General features: G+C 44.1%; 1 protein-coding gene across 1 annotated transcript in view; it reads right to left on the reverse strand.

Moving 5' to 3' along the window:
• Nucleotides 1-6,364: 6,364 nt before the first annotated feature.
• Nucleotides 6,365-15,139, reverse strand: part of rpia (ribose 5-phosphate isomerase A (ribose 5-phosphate epimerase)) — a 50,246-nt gene continuing 41,471 nt past the window's right edge. Inside the window, exons 7-9 of the mRNA XM_073042145.1 lie at nucleotides 13,264-13,405; nucleotides 11,222-11,321; nucleotides 6,365-7,465 (exon numbers count right to left, since the gene is read on the reverse strand). Coding sequence (XP_072898246.1) covers nucleotides 7,368-7,465; nucleotides 11,222-11,321; nucleotides 13,264-13,405 — 340 coding nt within the window. The 3' untranslated portion in view covers nucleotides 6,365-7,367. The remainder of the gene's footprint in view (nucleotides 7,466-11,221; nucleotides 11,322-13,263; nucleotides 13,406-15,139) is intronic.

The following is a 15,139-nucleotide window of genomic DNA, read 5'->3' on the forward strand; positions in this document are numbered from 1 at the left end:
CCCTCACCACCCAGGACATGCCCACTTTGACCGACACTCAATATTTTAAGAACAACTTCTGCCCCATGTATCTGAACACTACATGAACCAGTGAAAACTACCTTGCTATTCATCTTTTGTACTGTAACTTATAGTGATTTTTAATGTGTTACACTGTACAGCTGCCACAGAACAACAAATTTCACAGCATACAGCATGTCTGATGATAAACTTGATTCTGAATATTACTGAAACAGGGTTTCGACACAAAATGGCGACGTGCCTCTCTTTCCACAGACACTTGGTACCACAGCAGTGTAGTGGTTAACAGGACGCTATGCTGGCTCAGGGTGTCGGAGTTCTGAGTCTAATTCCAGCACCATTCCTACGTTCTCCTTGTGACTGCACGGGTGTACTCCAGTTTTCTCCCACATTCCAAAGGAGTACTGGTTAGCAGGTCATTATAAATCGTCCTGTGATTAGGCTAGGGTTAAATAGGTGGGTTACCGGACGGTATTGCTCATTTGGCCAGTAAGGCCAGTACTTCTAAATAAAAGAGACACTACTCCACTTGCTGAGCTCCTCATTGACTGTGAAAGTTAGGTCAGTCACAACAGTGAGCCTCAGGGACTCACACAGTGGTACCCAACAAATCTAGGCAACAGTAACATTTTAGTTCTCAAGCACAGATCCCAAAACTGGATAAATGGATACAAGCTCTCCAATGATCCTGGGAGACAGACGTTCCATGTAGCTGGAGATGCAAGTCTTGCTCAGAACCTTCTCCCAGATGAGAAGACGACACCATTGAGGCTCTACAATGCGAAAGAGACTGATTGGCATCCTGTCAGGGAGAGAAGAACTTCTTCATCATAGGCACACTTGGAGAAGTCACAATGAATTCAACAACTCTGGAAAACAAATGAAACTGCAGAGGGGTCTCGGCCCAAAGCCTCAACTGATATATTCATTTCCTAGGATGCTGCCTGACCTTCTGAGTTCCTCCAGCGTTTTGTGTGTGAAACTGCAGAAATCTGAAAGAGAATTCTTTTTTAAAGATTCCAGTATCTGCAGTTGTATTAATTTTCTGAAACTGGAAGGGTTTGGGCAAAAGCTTTGAGTATTTTTTTGTAAAGCACAACACAGAATGCTAGTGTTGTACTATTGTAGTACCAGGGATGCGGGTTCAATTCCACCACTACCTGTAAGGAGTTGTATGTTCTCCCTGTGTGTGTGTGATTTCCTCAGGGTGTTCTGGTTTCCTCCCACATTCTGAAGATGTACAGGTCAGAGGCATGCTATGTTGTTGCTGGAAGCATGGCGTGAGCAGGGTAGGTCGGCATGGCAACACTTGTGGGCTGCCCCCCCAGCACATATTCGGGCTGCATTGGTCATTGATATAAATGACTCAGTTCACTGGATATTTTGATGTTTCAATATACATGTGACAAATAAAGCTAAACTTTAATCTGTCTGTTCATGCAAATAGATCTTTTGTGTATAGCATTTCTAGTCTGTCATAATTTCATCCAGCTCAGGTAAGTCCTCCCTAAATTTCCTGTGTACCAACACCACCAAACACAGCCTATCCAAATCTTTGCAACATGGCAACATCCTTATAAATCGCCACTGTGCCATCTTCACTGTGGTCGCATCTTCCCCATAAAGTGGTGACCAGAATTGTACATAATACTCAGGTTTTGGCCTGAGTATTATAAATAATTCAGCTATTACACTACCATGCAGTCCCTAACCAGGCATAGATTTACAGTAATTTCTGGAAGTTTTAGAGGAGAGAATGGTTAGAATGTTTTCAACCAAAGGGAGTCTTTGTGTAGCAGAGGCACAACGCCTCACTGTATTTGTACAGTGCCCATGTGAAGAGGTGCAGAACTGTGACCCATAGGTCTCAGTTCAATTAAAAATGAAGAGAGAGGAGGATTTTTCATCCGAGGACAGGTGGAGGTACAAGCACAGGAGGACTTGGCTGTGCACTTCAAAATGCGAGCTGCCGGGCTGTGGACCTTGTGCTGGAAGGTGGGATTAGGCTCGGTGGTCTGCCCCAAAAGGTACAGATATGATGGGTCAATTGGCTTGCTTCAGTTCCCTCATTTTCTATAATGTTGTGGACATCAATAGTTAACACATGCAATTCCAAAGTTTACCATTCTGTGCTGCTGCTGAGTCAGTTGGGGGTGGGGTGTTCAATCATCGCACCAGCTGACGTTTGATCAATTCTGGGAACAGAGTGCGACAATTTGCAGTCTTTACATGCTTGTTTCAAAAGATTAATTGTGCTTTTCCTTCTTTCTGGTCTTGAAACATTACTCTGGATTGCTCCGATGATGAATGTCCACTATCAAGACCTTATTCTCTAATGCAATTGGGCAGGAGGTATAGATACCACATCAACTCTTATTATCCTTCAACCATCACATTCCTGAACTAGTGTGGATAACTTTACTAACCTCGACTCTGAACTGTTGACTTCACCTATAAATCTGTAGATGCTGGAAATCCAAGCAACACACACAAAATGCTGGTGGAACACAGCAGGCCAGACAGCACCTATAAGGAGAAGCACTGTCAACGTTTCGGTCCAAGACCCTTCATCAGGACTAACTGAAAGATAGTAAGAGATTTTAAAGTAGGAGGGGGAGGGGAAAATTCGAAATGATAGAAGACCGGAGGGGGTGGGGTGAAGCTGAGAGCTGGAAAGGTGATTGGCAAAAGGGATACAGGGCTGGAGAAGGGAAAGGATTACAGAGCTGGACGAAGGGTCTTGGCCCAAAACGCCAACAGTGCTTCTCCTTATAGATGCTGCCTGGCCTGCTGTATTCCACCAGCATTTTGTGTGTGTTGCTTGAATTTCCAGCATGCAGGTTTCCTCATGTCAGAGTTGTGCAAGCATACTTTACAATAAAATGAAAAGTTAACACGTGCAATTCCATCACCTACCTGATAGTGGTGCTGCTGAGTTCGGGAGCAGTGGGGTGAAAGAGCTCGCCAGCTCCACCTCCTGACGTTCATTGGTATTACCAGCGCCAAATCCTCTCAATTCCTTTCATTTTTTGTGATCAGTGAATTAGTGGTCATGTGAGATCAGGGTACAACAACTTATATTGCACCTAGAAATTTGCTATCTAATGCACATGCTTCAAAAGATTAATTACACACTTCCTTCTTCTGCTTTGAAAGTATTACTCTGGATTGCACTGTACCGCTGTCGCAGAACAAATTTCATAACATTTATATCTGTGATAATAAATCCGATTCCGAGTGACCCACCGGATGGGACGTACAAGATTAAGTTCCCATTGGAACTTACGGGGGTGCTGACACTAGCTAAGTAGGCTGAACGTACACAGCAAGACATTTACCTTCAAGTGCTTGCTAAGAGAATCAGAATCGGGTTTTTTATTACTGACACAAGTCATGAATTTAAGTATGTACTACTGTACCTTTCAGAGGTACAGAACATGATATAAACTGTCACTATTAGTTACAATATGGACAGTGCAAATGTGCAATTGCAAGGTAGTGCTCAAATGGTCAGCTTCAAAGGAACAATTCGGAAGCAGAAAGTACTGCACACTTAGTGACGAAGACTCAACTGCAATCCTCTTCTGAGATGGAGAGCCCTGAACAGTGCTATACAGTTTCACTGGCTGCGATATGAAACTGAAGTCTAAGTGGCAGATGAGATCATGGACACAACCCTCCCCACTATTAAGGACATTTTCAAGAGGCAGTTACTCAATGTGGCATCCATCACTAAGGGTCCTTATTATCCAACACATGCCCTCTTTTCGATATAACCATTATAAGATCACAAGACAAAGGAGCAGAATGACCCGATTTGGCTATCAAGCCCGCTCCACCATTCCTTCACGGCTGGTTTATTATCCCTCTCAACCCCGTTCTTCTGCCTATTACCTTTGACATCTTTCAAATATACTCAGTAACTTGGCCTCCACAGCCATCTGGGGCAATGAATTCCATAGATCCCTTGGCTAAAGAAATCCCTCCTCTCGTTATAAATGTGTCCCTCTATTGAGGCTGTGCCTTCTAATCCTAGACTCCTCCACTGTAGGAAGCATCCTCTCCCCTCACTTTCCCTGTGGTGGCAGAAGAGTAACAGAATACGGCACTCAACAATTCAGAGATAGCTTCATCCATCAGATTTCTGAACGGCCCATGAAATTCTACCTTGGTATTTCTTTGCTTTTTTTGCAGTTTATTTTGTAATTTATACTCACTTTATGTCTTTGCGCTGTACTGTAGCCACAAAGCAACATTTTTCAGGAATTTGATTCAAATTCTGGTTCTGTCAATGTGACAAGCAGGTCATTGGTGTAGTACCCAAGCAGTGAATAGTGGATGGACAACATGAGCCTGGAGCAGAGAAGAGTACCCAGACAGTGGAAAACATCCTTTATTGTCCCGGTACCGAAGAAACCACAACCAAAGGAGTTGAATGACTTCAGACCTGTTGCCTTGACGTCGCACGTGATGAAGACCATGGAGCGGCTGATAATACAGAATCTGAGGCCACAAACCAGGCATGCCCGGGATCCTCTTCAGTTTGCGTATAAGGAGAAGGTGGGAGTGGAGGATGCTATCACGTATTTGCTGCACAAATCACTCTCTCACCTAGATGGGGTCAGTTGTGCTGTGAGGATTACATTCCCTGACTTCTCTAGTGCCTTTAACACCATCCAGCCCAAGATCTTAAGGCACAAACTAACGGAGATGGGAGTAGACTCTCACATGGTGGATTGGATAGTGGACTACTTGACAGATAGACCTCAGTATGTGCGGTTGGGAGACTGTAGGTCTGACACGGTGGTCAGCAGCACAGGAGCGCCGCAGGGAACCGTACTCTCTCCGGTCCTGTTCACCCTGTACAATTCAGACTTCCAATATAACTCGGAGTCCTGCCATGTGCAGAAGTTCGCTGATGACACGGCCATAGTGGGGTGTGTCAGGAATGGACAGGAGGAGGAGTATAGGAAACTGATACAGGACTTTGTGATATGGTGCAACTCAAACTACCTGCGTCTCAATATCACCAAGACCAAGGAGATGGTGGTGGACTTTAGGAGATCTAGGCCTCATATGGAGCCAGTGATCATTAATGGAGAATGTGTGGAGCAGGTTAAGACCTACAAGTATCTGGGAGTACAGTTAGATGAGAAGCTAGACTGGACTGCCAACACAGATGCCTTGTGCAGGAAGGCACAGAGTCGACTGTACTTCCTTAGAAGGTTGGCGTCATTCAATGTCTGTAGTGAGATGCTGAAGATGTTCTATAGGTCAGTTGTGGAGAGCGCCCTCTTCTTTGTGGTGGCGTGTTGGGGAGGAAGCATTAAGAAGAGGGACGCCTCACGTCTTAATAAGCTGGTAAGGAAGGCGGGCTCTGTCGTGGGCAAAGTACTGGAGAGTTTAACATAGGGCGCTGAGTAGGCTACGGTCAATTATGGAAAACTCTGAACATCCTCTACATAGCACCATCCAGAGACAGAGAAGCAGTTTCAGCGACAGGTTACTATCGATGCAATGCTCCTCAGACAGGATGAAGAGGTCAATACTCCCCAATGCCATTAGGCTTTACAATTCAACCACCAGGACTTAAGAACTTTTTAAAAGCTATTATTAATGCTTTTTGAGATAGTGATTTAGATGCATATCATATTTTTTACTGAGTTAAGTATTGTATGTAATTAGTTTTGCTACAACAAGTGTATGGGACATTGGAAAAAAAGTTGAATTTCCCCATGGGGATGAATAAAGTATCTATCTATCTATCTGAGATCTTCCCCATATAGAACAGTTCCATCCTTTCACCCACAAAAGCTCAGAAACCCTTCATCTTTCTCCAACGTCTTTTTCTCCATTCACATTTTTGGCTCCCCCTCTTGCCCCTTCTTGTCTACCCACCTGCCTATCACCTCCCGCTGTTGCCCCTCCTCCTTCCCTTTCTCCCGCACTCCATTATCAGATTCACCCTTCTTCAGCCCTTTACCATATCCAGCTGTCACCTCCTAGCTTCTCACTTCATCCCCTCTCACCTGTCTTCACCTATCACCTTCCAGCTTGTTCTTCACCTCCACATTCTTATTCTGGCTTCTCCTTCCTTTCCGGCCCTGATGAGGGGTCTCAGCTGAATCATCAACTGTTTATTCCTCCCCACTGATGCTGTCTGACACGCTGAGTTCCTCCAGCATTTTGTGTGCGTTACCCTTCATACGAGAAGTCACCTTCGGTATCGGTGCAGATGCACCTGTAATCGGGTCAGTTGTTTTATTAAATTTATTATTACCGTGTTCAGGATCCGATTTAAAATAAAACACACACAGGCAAAAAAAATGCAAGGACAGATCTCCAAAAGGGTGCATTTATATATTTTTTTTAAAAAAAGGAATATTGAATTAATTAACTGAGAATTTCCTTTCCAGAAAACTTGCCAAGCACCAGTCAGCAGCAGGATGGGTGAGAATCTGTAAAATGAACACTGAACACACTAAATAGGACAGTGGTGATGGGACCTTTAAGGCTGAGGGCCCACTACCAGGCTCAGACAATGCTTGAATGACATTAGCAACTGTAAATAATAAGTCAGTTCCCACAGTGACAAGATAGCAATCTCTGGTTAACCGGTCACTGCAAACAATGGAATACTTCTCAGCTGGGGTTTACACCTTCGGTGAATTAGTGTCAGAGGGAGCATCTCACATGGCTTCTCTGCCCAAGTCACGATTTGCTGCTGTCGACACTGGTACCAGTACCTGGCAACAGCAGGTAGTAATGCAGCTGGGTGGGAATGCACACAGCTTAGGCCCTTGCTCACAAAATCCCTGACCACAATTTAAACGTCAATGTGAGATGGGTGTCCCTTCATCAATGTCTCCATCAAGATCTGGTCAGAAAACCAGATGACAGTGGAGTGTCAACTCCATGGTGTTTCCAAAGATCTGCACTTTCCATCTGCCCCTTCTGTCCTGACACAGATCCGGAGACAGCTCATGATCTAGACGTCGCAAAGACATACGCTGCCCCACTACTGGGAGTTACATCTCAGCCCACTGTCCCATTAATCTTCCACATGACCTAAGCACAGAGATAACCCACATCTCCAGGCCTTGTAGTCAACAGCACGGAGGCTGAGGTAGTAATCTGCGTTGCCCCCAACCCAGAATGAACAACTCAAAATAAGGCAACTGTGAACAGCTACTCCTGCAAGGCTGAGTATCTGTCAGGGGCTGCTTAAAAACAATGTTTTTAAAAAAAACCATAAAGAAGATATTTGGCAGGATAACTTATTAAATCAGAAAGTTTAAGGCAAAGTGATCTTCATACTGAAGGGAAGACTCAGTTCCTGTGGTTTGTCAGTGCGACTGTCTATCCCGACAGCAGACGGTTCCGTCCTTCATTCCAAAGTAAACGCGTTCCGCCATGTCGATGAAAAGCCCCGTCTCCACCACTCCTGCAGGGGTACAGAGTGTTTAGTACCTGTCCATAGAGAACACAGCGCCACTCCACATGGGACATCTGGCACATTTCTCCCTTGAGTCTATACTGGGGGGGGGGGGGGGGGGGGGGGGTCCAGTTTCAAACTTCCTGGGTATCTAAAATAGCACGGGAAGGGGCTTGCTCCCTTGTTCCTTTGTTTTAGGCGATGCACACAATGATTGGGAAAGTATGCTTCACGCGCACTTTTAACAGTGTGTTTGTTGAATATACGTATGTTTATTGAATATTCAGCTTTGACGTGTCTAACTTGGGGGACCTCAATGTTTGGTCAAATATTTACTGTTTGTAAGTAAATGGTTAATATATCCATTTGAAGTCAGTGCATTTCCTGTCTCACTTGCTGGACCCACGAACCTGACTGAACACAGGACATTTGGCGTTGCCAGCAGGGTCTGGCTTTTTGAGCAGAAATGAATTTCTTTAAGAGGTTATTTAAAAGAGAGTTTGAGAGATGCAGAGCCCCAGGGTGGACAGATAATTGTGCGGGCTTTGGAAGTCTTGCTAACTTACCGGTGGGTTATGGAATGCCGGTGGATTGGTCTGACCAGTTAGATTTCGCTGGGGTTGAAATGGCACATCACGTTGTTTCTATACTAAACCATTGGGTTTTCTCAGAAAAAAAAGATAGCCAGTGGGATGCTTTCTGGCTGTCTGCAACAATTGTAAGGCATCAGTATAAAACCATAGCAAGTCTTAAGAATGAATTGGACGCTCTCAGTCAGCGTTGTATTATTCTAAGTGAATCACTATTGATGGCTCAGAGTAGGGCTATGAACTTAGAAGATATGAATATACAGATAGCCTGTCTGCTAGTGAATGTACAGAATTTAGAGGTGGCTCGAAGGGATCCCGTTAAGTTAATAACAAAGTGAATAGTAAAAGTTTTTTCAAGCATGTTAAAATTAAAAGAGAAATGAGAGTGGATATAGGACCGCGAGAAAATGAGGCAGGAGAAATAATAGCAGGGGACAAGGAAATGGCTGATGAACTAAATGAGTATCTTGTGTCAGTCTTCACTGTGGAAGACACTAGCAGTGTGCCTGATGTTGTAGGGTGTGAAGGAAGTGAAGTGGGTGTAGTTACTGTTACAAGAGAGAAGGTACTCAAAAAGCTGAAAGACCTAAATGTACACAAGTCATCCAGACCAGAAGAACTGCACCCTAGGGTTCAGAAAGAGGTAGCGTTAGAGATTGTGGAGGCATTAGAAATGATCTTTCAGAAATCATTGGACTCTGGCATGGTTCCAGAGGACTGGAAAAATACAAATGTTACTCCACTCTTTAAGAAAAGAGGAAGGCAGCAGAAAGGAAATTATGGACCAGTTAGCCTGACCTCAGTGGCTGGGAAGATGTTAAGAGTCAATTGTTAAGGGTGAGATGATGGTGTACTTGGTGACACAGGACAAGATAGTACAAAATCAGCATGGTTTCTTTCAGGGAAAATTCTGCCTGATGAACCTGTTGGAATCCTTTGAGGAGATTACGAGTAGGTTAGATAAAGGGGATGTAGTGGATGTTGTATATCTGGATTTTCAGAAGGCCTTTGACAAGGTACCACACATGAGGCTAATTACCAAGTTAAGGGCCCATGGTATTACAGGAAAGTTACCAACATGGTTAGACTATTGTCTGATTGGTAAGAGGCAGCGAGTGGGAATAAAAGGATTCTTTTCTGGTTGGCTGCTAGTGATTATTGGTGTTCCACAGGGGTCAGTGTTCAGACCACTTATTTTCATGCTGTATATCAATGATTCAGATGATTGAATAGATGGCTTTGTTGCCAAGTTTGCAGATGATACAAAGATTGCTGGAGGGGCAGGTAGTGTTGAGGAAACAAGTAGGATGCAGGAGGACTTAGACAGATTAGGGAGAATGGGCAAGAAAGTGGCAAATAAAATACAATGTTGGAAAATGCATGGTCATGCACTTTGGTAGTAGAAATAAGTGTGCGTAATATTTTCTAAATGGGGAGAAAATCCAAGAATCTGAGATGCAGAGGACTTGGGAGTCTTTGTGCAGAACACTGAAGGTTAACTTGCAGGTTGAGTCGGTGGTGAGGAAGGCAAATACCATGTCAGCATTCATTTCAAGAGGTCTAGAATACAAGAGCAAGGATGTGATGCTGAGGTTTTATAAGGCAATGGTGAGGCCTCACCTTGAATACTGCAGTTTTGGGCACCTCATCTTAGAAAAATGTGCTGGCATCGGAGAGGGTCCAGAGGAGGTTCATAAGGATGATTCCAGGAATGAAAGGGTTATCATACGAGGAACTTTTGATGGATCTGGGTCTGTACTTGCCAGAATTCAGAAGGATCAGGGGGAATCTCACTGAAACCTTTTGAATGTTGAAAGGCCTAGACAGTAGAAGTGGAAAGGATGTTTCCCATGGTGGGAGAGTCTCGGACAAGAGGGCAGAGCAAATTGCAAGTTTAGGGGATAGGTACAGACGCAAGGCTGGGGAGACTTTGGCCACATGGTTATTGAGGTTATGAGATGAGGGGAGTACCTGAGTGGGCTTATCTAATGAGATATGGGGGCCTTAGGGAGCCTCGGGATCAATAAAGTATGTCTGTCTGTATGAATCTTGAGGCAATGTCCTTTAGTTCTAGTCTCACCTACCAATGGAAACAACTTTCCTACTTCTGTCTTATCTATCCCTTTCAAAATTTTTTATGTTTCTATAAGATCCCCTCTCATTCTTCTGAATTCCAGAGAGTAGTCCCAGGCTACTCAATCTCTTCTCATAAGTTAACCCCTTCATCTCTGGAATCAACCTGGTGACCCTCTGCACTGCCTCCAAAGCCAGTATATTCTTTCTCAAGTATGGAGACCAGAACTGCACACAGTACTCCAGGTGTGGACTAACCAGTATCCTGTATAGCTGCAGCATGTTGAATTATCTTCTGGAACGATGGGACATGTGGTTACGTCGACCGTATTTCCAATAAAAGTGCTGTCTGTAATAGCACCAGTTGTTGGTCATCCTATAAGTACGCAATTCAATTATTACAAGGTTCAGAGTACGTAGAAGAAGGTATGTGTAGTCAGGTACAAAAGCTAGATTAGCAGATGGGGAGTGGAGGATCCTGCACGTCCCGTACAGAAAAGTTTTCAGCGTTGCTTAAAGTGGGGTTCCGGAGGAGCAGGTAAATAGGGTTCCGACCCCCATCCTCTATGCAATGTGAAAATACTGTCAGGAGGAACAAGAGAGGGAGGCTGTTGAGGGGGAAGGGTCATTCTTCAAGTTCTCTGCAGATAAGGGTTCCTTTTGTCCTCTGCCAGATTCCTCACATTCCATTCAGTGTTCCTGCAAAGGATATTGGCCTTTCCAATCACCAGCACAGGAACTGGGAGGGGGAGGGGTGGGTGGTTAATGTCTCCTTGTTGTAGGGAGAGGGTCATTCGACCTGCATCCATCTTCCTAGTAAATGGAGTGTCAAAGATCTGAATGTGAGGTGTGGCCACGTGTCAGCTTGCATGTGTGTGCACGCGCGTGCGTGGCCTGAATGTGTTGAGTCCCGCCCAGTTGCTTTTTCCTTACCAGCTAAGCGCTGTTTCTCTGTGAGAATTTAAATGTTTTTTTTGTTGTTTCATGGGAAGTTTTAAAGATGAATACAGCCTGGGCTTGTGATTTTGTGTTTAATTTAAATCACAAACAAGAAAAAAAATCTGCAGATGCTAGAAATCCAAGCAACATTTGACATCCTTACCTGGGATCATTTTAATGCCCACATTGACATCTTTCCAATTGGAGATATTACTGAACTTCCAGTCCAGGATAAAGTTCCCGTTATCCGTTACGACTGGTCCCTAGAATAAACCAGCACCAGATGCACAGTTTCATTACTTACAAACCATACAGAACCGGCTGCCAAGTGAGTAGTTTCTCCGAGCCCTCCTCCCGGAAGTGTCAGCCGCAGTGTTACAAGTCCCAGAGCGAGGGTTCTGAAGAGCACTCACCGCACAATGTATGTTGTGCTTTCAAGCCCCACTAGATGCTTCATTTTTTAAAAAACTTTTTTTATTATTGAATTTTCAAATAATTACAGAAAGAAAAAAATATATACCCTTCCCTCCCCTCCCCTTAGCCCCTCCCCCCTAACATCCCTATATATAAAAAAAGAGTGCCTGGATATCGGAAGATCCCCACATGCTCCATGGAGTTCGTAATAACTTTAGTATATATATTTATTTATTTCCCCAAATAACCAATTATTTTATCTTCGGAGCACCTATATATTTAATCCTGTCTTTTGTAAATAAGGGTGCCAAATTTTCAAAAATGTTTCATATTTATCTCTTAAATTATAAGTAATTTTTTCAAGAGGAATACAGCTGGAAATTTCATTCTTCCAACGATCTATACTTAAGTATGCATCCGATTTCCAAGTAACTGCAATAGCCTTTTTGGCTACTGCCAGTGCAACTTTTATAAATTCTTTCTGATATTTATTCAATTTGGATTTCGATTTTATCCCTTCAATATCGCCTAATAAAAATAATATTGGATTATGTGGAAGTTGTGTTCCAATAATTTGTTCCAATAAAACTCTTAAATTTGTCCAAAAAGGTTGAATTTTAGAACAAGACCAAGTAGAATGTAAAAAAGTACTGATTTCTTGGTTATAGATGCTTCATCTCACAATCTACGCCAACTCATCATTGAAACACTGTACTAAAGATGTAGGTTTTCAGGAAGGGCATTGAATTGGGGCCCATCAAATGGTAAAAGATCCCTTAGTTACTTCCTCTGGTGGTCTGGCCAATATTTGTCTCTTAACCAACATCTCTGAGCCAGAACTCATTAAAGGTTGTGGAAAAGCAAAGAAAGAACCCATGGAAGTAGTGTAGTGTACCCAGACCTGAGTGCGATCTATTGGGTAGTGGAGTACGTGGGGATGTACCAGATAGTGCAGCAGGTAACCAAGTTGTGCACCAGGACCCAAGTAAGGAATTTCAGGAGGATAATGAGCAATGGAGCCGGGAACTTAAGCATATAACACAGCCACTTCTTATCTTCTCTTGGAGTGGATTTTACAATGTGCTCCCAAAGTGCATCGTTGGACAATTTTTTTAACATGAATCCTGGTTCAGAATCAGAATCTGGTTTATTGTCACCTGCAACACGTTGCGTTACATAATTTGTTGACTTTGTGGCAGCAGCATAATGTAATACATAATAGAGGGGGAAACTGAATGACAGTAAGTGTGTGTGTGTGTGTGTGTGTGTGTGTGTGTGTGTGTGTGTGTGTGTGTGTGTGTGTGTGTGTGTGTGTGTGTGTGTGTGTGTGTGTGTGTGTGTGTGTGTGTGTTTGTGTTTGTGTGTGTGTTTGTGTGTGTGTTTGTGTGTGTGTTTGTGTGTGTGTGTATAGAAAAAAAGTTAAATTAAAATTAGTGCAAAAATAGAAATTTTTGAAAAAGCACTGATCGTTGAGTGTGTGTCTTCATGTTACTGTACCTCCTTCCTAATGGTAGCAATGAGAACAGGGCATGACCTGGTTAATAATCTGTCTTTTACCTCAGGATGGGACGGGAAGGGAACATTCCTACTCTCTGTTATTATGAAATACATTACTTAATCCAACATGGAGGGGTGAGAGAGGGGGTGGAACACGGGATTCCACCCCCCCCCCTTCTATATTGAATATTCCATACTGAGCTGTGTGGATGGCTCAAAGTTAGCCTCTCCCTGAAAGGACCCAGCACTGCACTCCGAGCCAAGGTTCAGGGGCCACTGTAAGCGTGCACTCACTGCTTTGCTGACAGCCATTCGCAGATCTACATTCCCTCCGTACTTAGCGACGATCGCCCTGGTCACTGGCACGTAGGCCATCGGGATGACTTCGACTGGAACTCCTTTCTTCCAGTTCTCACCCAGGTTTTTGGAATCTTTCCTTAAAGTGAAAGGAATTGAAAACATCAGGTCACCGGACACATTACGGCATGACACAGATTAAGAAAGGAGATAACAGATTATTCGTCACACCCGTACATGGAAATATAGAGTTAAAGGTGTCGTTTGTATCATTATCACAGTCTGAGGTCAAGCTGCAAGCACAGCATGCCCACAACTTACTGACCCGTATGCCTTTCGATTGTGGGAAGAAACCAGAGCGTTCAGAGGAAACCCACGCAGTCATGGAGAGAATGTACAAACTCCTTACAGACAGCAGCAAGAATTGAACTGCAATCGTTGAAACTGTAACGTGTTATGCTAGCCACTACGCTAGAAAACTGTCCCTGTAGGCATCTGCCAAAAGATGAAGATACAAGACACTACAATCTTCAGAGGTTTATTTGAGTCACTGGAAGAAAGATGGGCTTGACCAGATTCATCCAGACAGGACCTCTGGCCCACTTTGTCCATTGGCATTGATCTCATTTCACTGCATTCAGTTTCACCTTTTTACAACATTGCTATTTTAATGTTGTAACTGCTCCTACCACTTGGCTCCAGATATACACCAACCCCTCAGTAAAATTCTTGCCACCCCTTGTAAGTAAAGCCATCAAATTGCAGACACCTGAATGAATCTTTTCTGCACTCCAGCACCAGCATATTACCTCTGTAGTCATGAGCAGAACGACACTCAACATTGCCTTACCAATGTCTTCTACAGCTGCAACATGATTTTACAACTCTTGTACTCAATATTCCTGCTTACCAAGGCAAGCTAGACACTATTGTCACTACTCTATCCACCTGTATCATTACTTTCAGTGAGCTACGGACTTATACCTCAATGTTCCTCTGAATATCAGTGCTCCTTAAGGTTTACAGTAGATATACAGCACAGTAACAGGTCACAGGGCCCTCGTCCAATTAACCTGAACGTCTTTAGAATGTGGGAGCACACCAAGACCACCAGAGTAACCCATGTAGTCATGGGGAAACTGCACAAACTCCTTATAGACAGTGGCAGAATTGAACCCAGTCACTGGTGCTGCAGTAACATTATGCTACCATGCAGTCCCATTTCAAAGGCTCATGCAATGTACAACTCCGAGAATCCTCTATTTCCATCTTTAATATCTCTATTTTTCCCTTTCAGGGTTCTTTTGAAGACCCTGACCTGGAGTTACATGCTGATTCTGGTTCTTTGGGGGGGGGGAAGAATGGGACCCGTTCTTAGGGTTTCAGGACGGGCTGTTGCTTGGCGCACCAAGGGTTTGGCCTGAGAGTCTGGCTCGGATTTGGATGAGATCTCGGGGCTCTGGAGATGGGCAAATCGAGTTTCAGTGTCACGGCAGGAGAACCGTGTTGTCAGGGGAGTTGGGGTATCTGCTGTGGGCCCAAAAACCCGGGATCTTTGCGGTCTTCAGGCACAGAGCTCGAAAAAAGCAACGTAACAGAATTTTAACATCATAAACCAGCCAGTTGTTTGTTGTGTCTCCCCGCTCACTGGGAAAATGGGAGACACCTCCTTCTCCCTTATTAGGGAGAGAGAGAACCTGTGGTATGTTGAATGCCGGTGTGATACGCCAAGTCTGTAAGGCAACTGCAAGTCTGGCTTTCCTATTGCTTTGCTCAAACTCGAGCGCAATGCTTGCTTTTCTCTGCCAGTGGGGGGGGGAAGACTGTTGCTTGCTGCCGTTTACACGCAGGAGAGAGGCGAGCGAGGGGGGGG

This window comes from Hemitrygon akajei, chromosome 4 (genome assembly GCF_048418815.1).
Source record: "Hemitrygon akajei chromosome 4, sHemAka1.3, whole genome shotgun sequence".
NCBI classification, from domain to species: Eukaryota; Metazoa; Chordata; class Chondrichthyes; order Myliobatiformes; family Dasyatidae; genus Hemitrygon; species Hemitrygon akajei.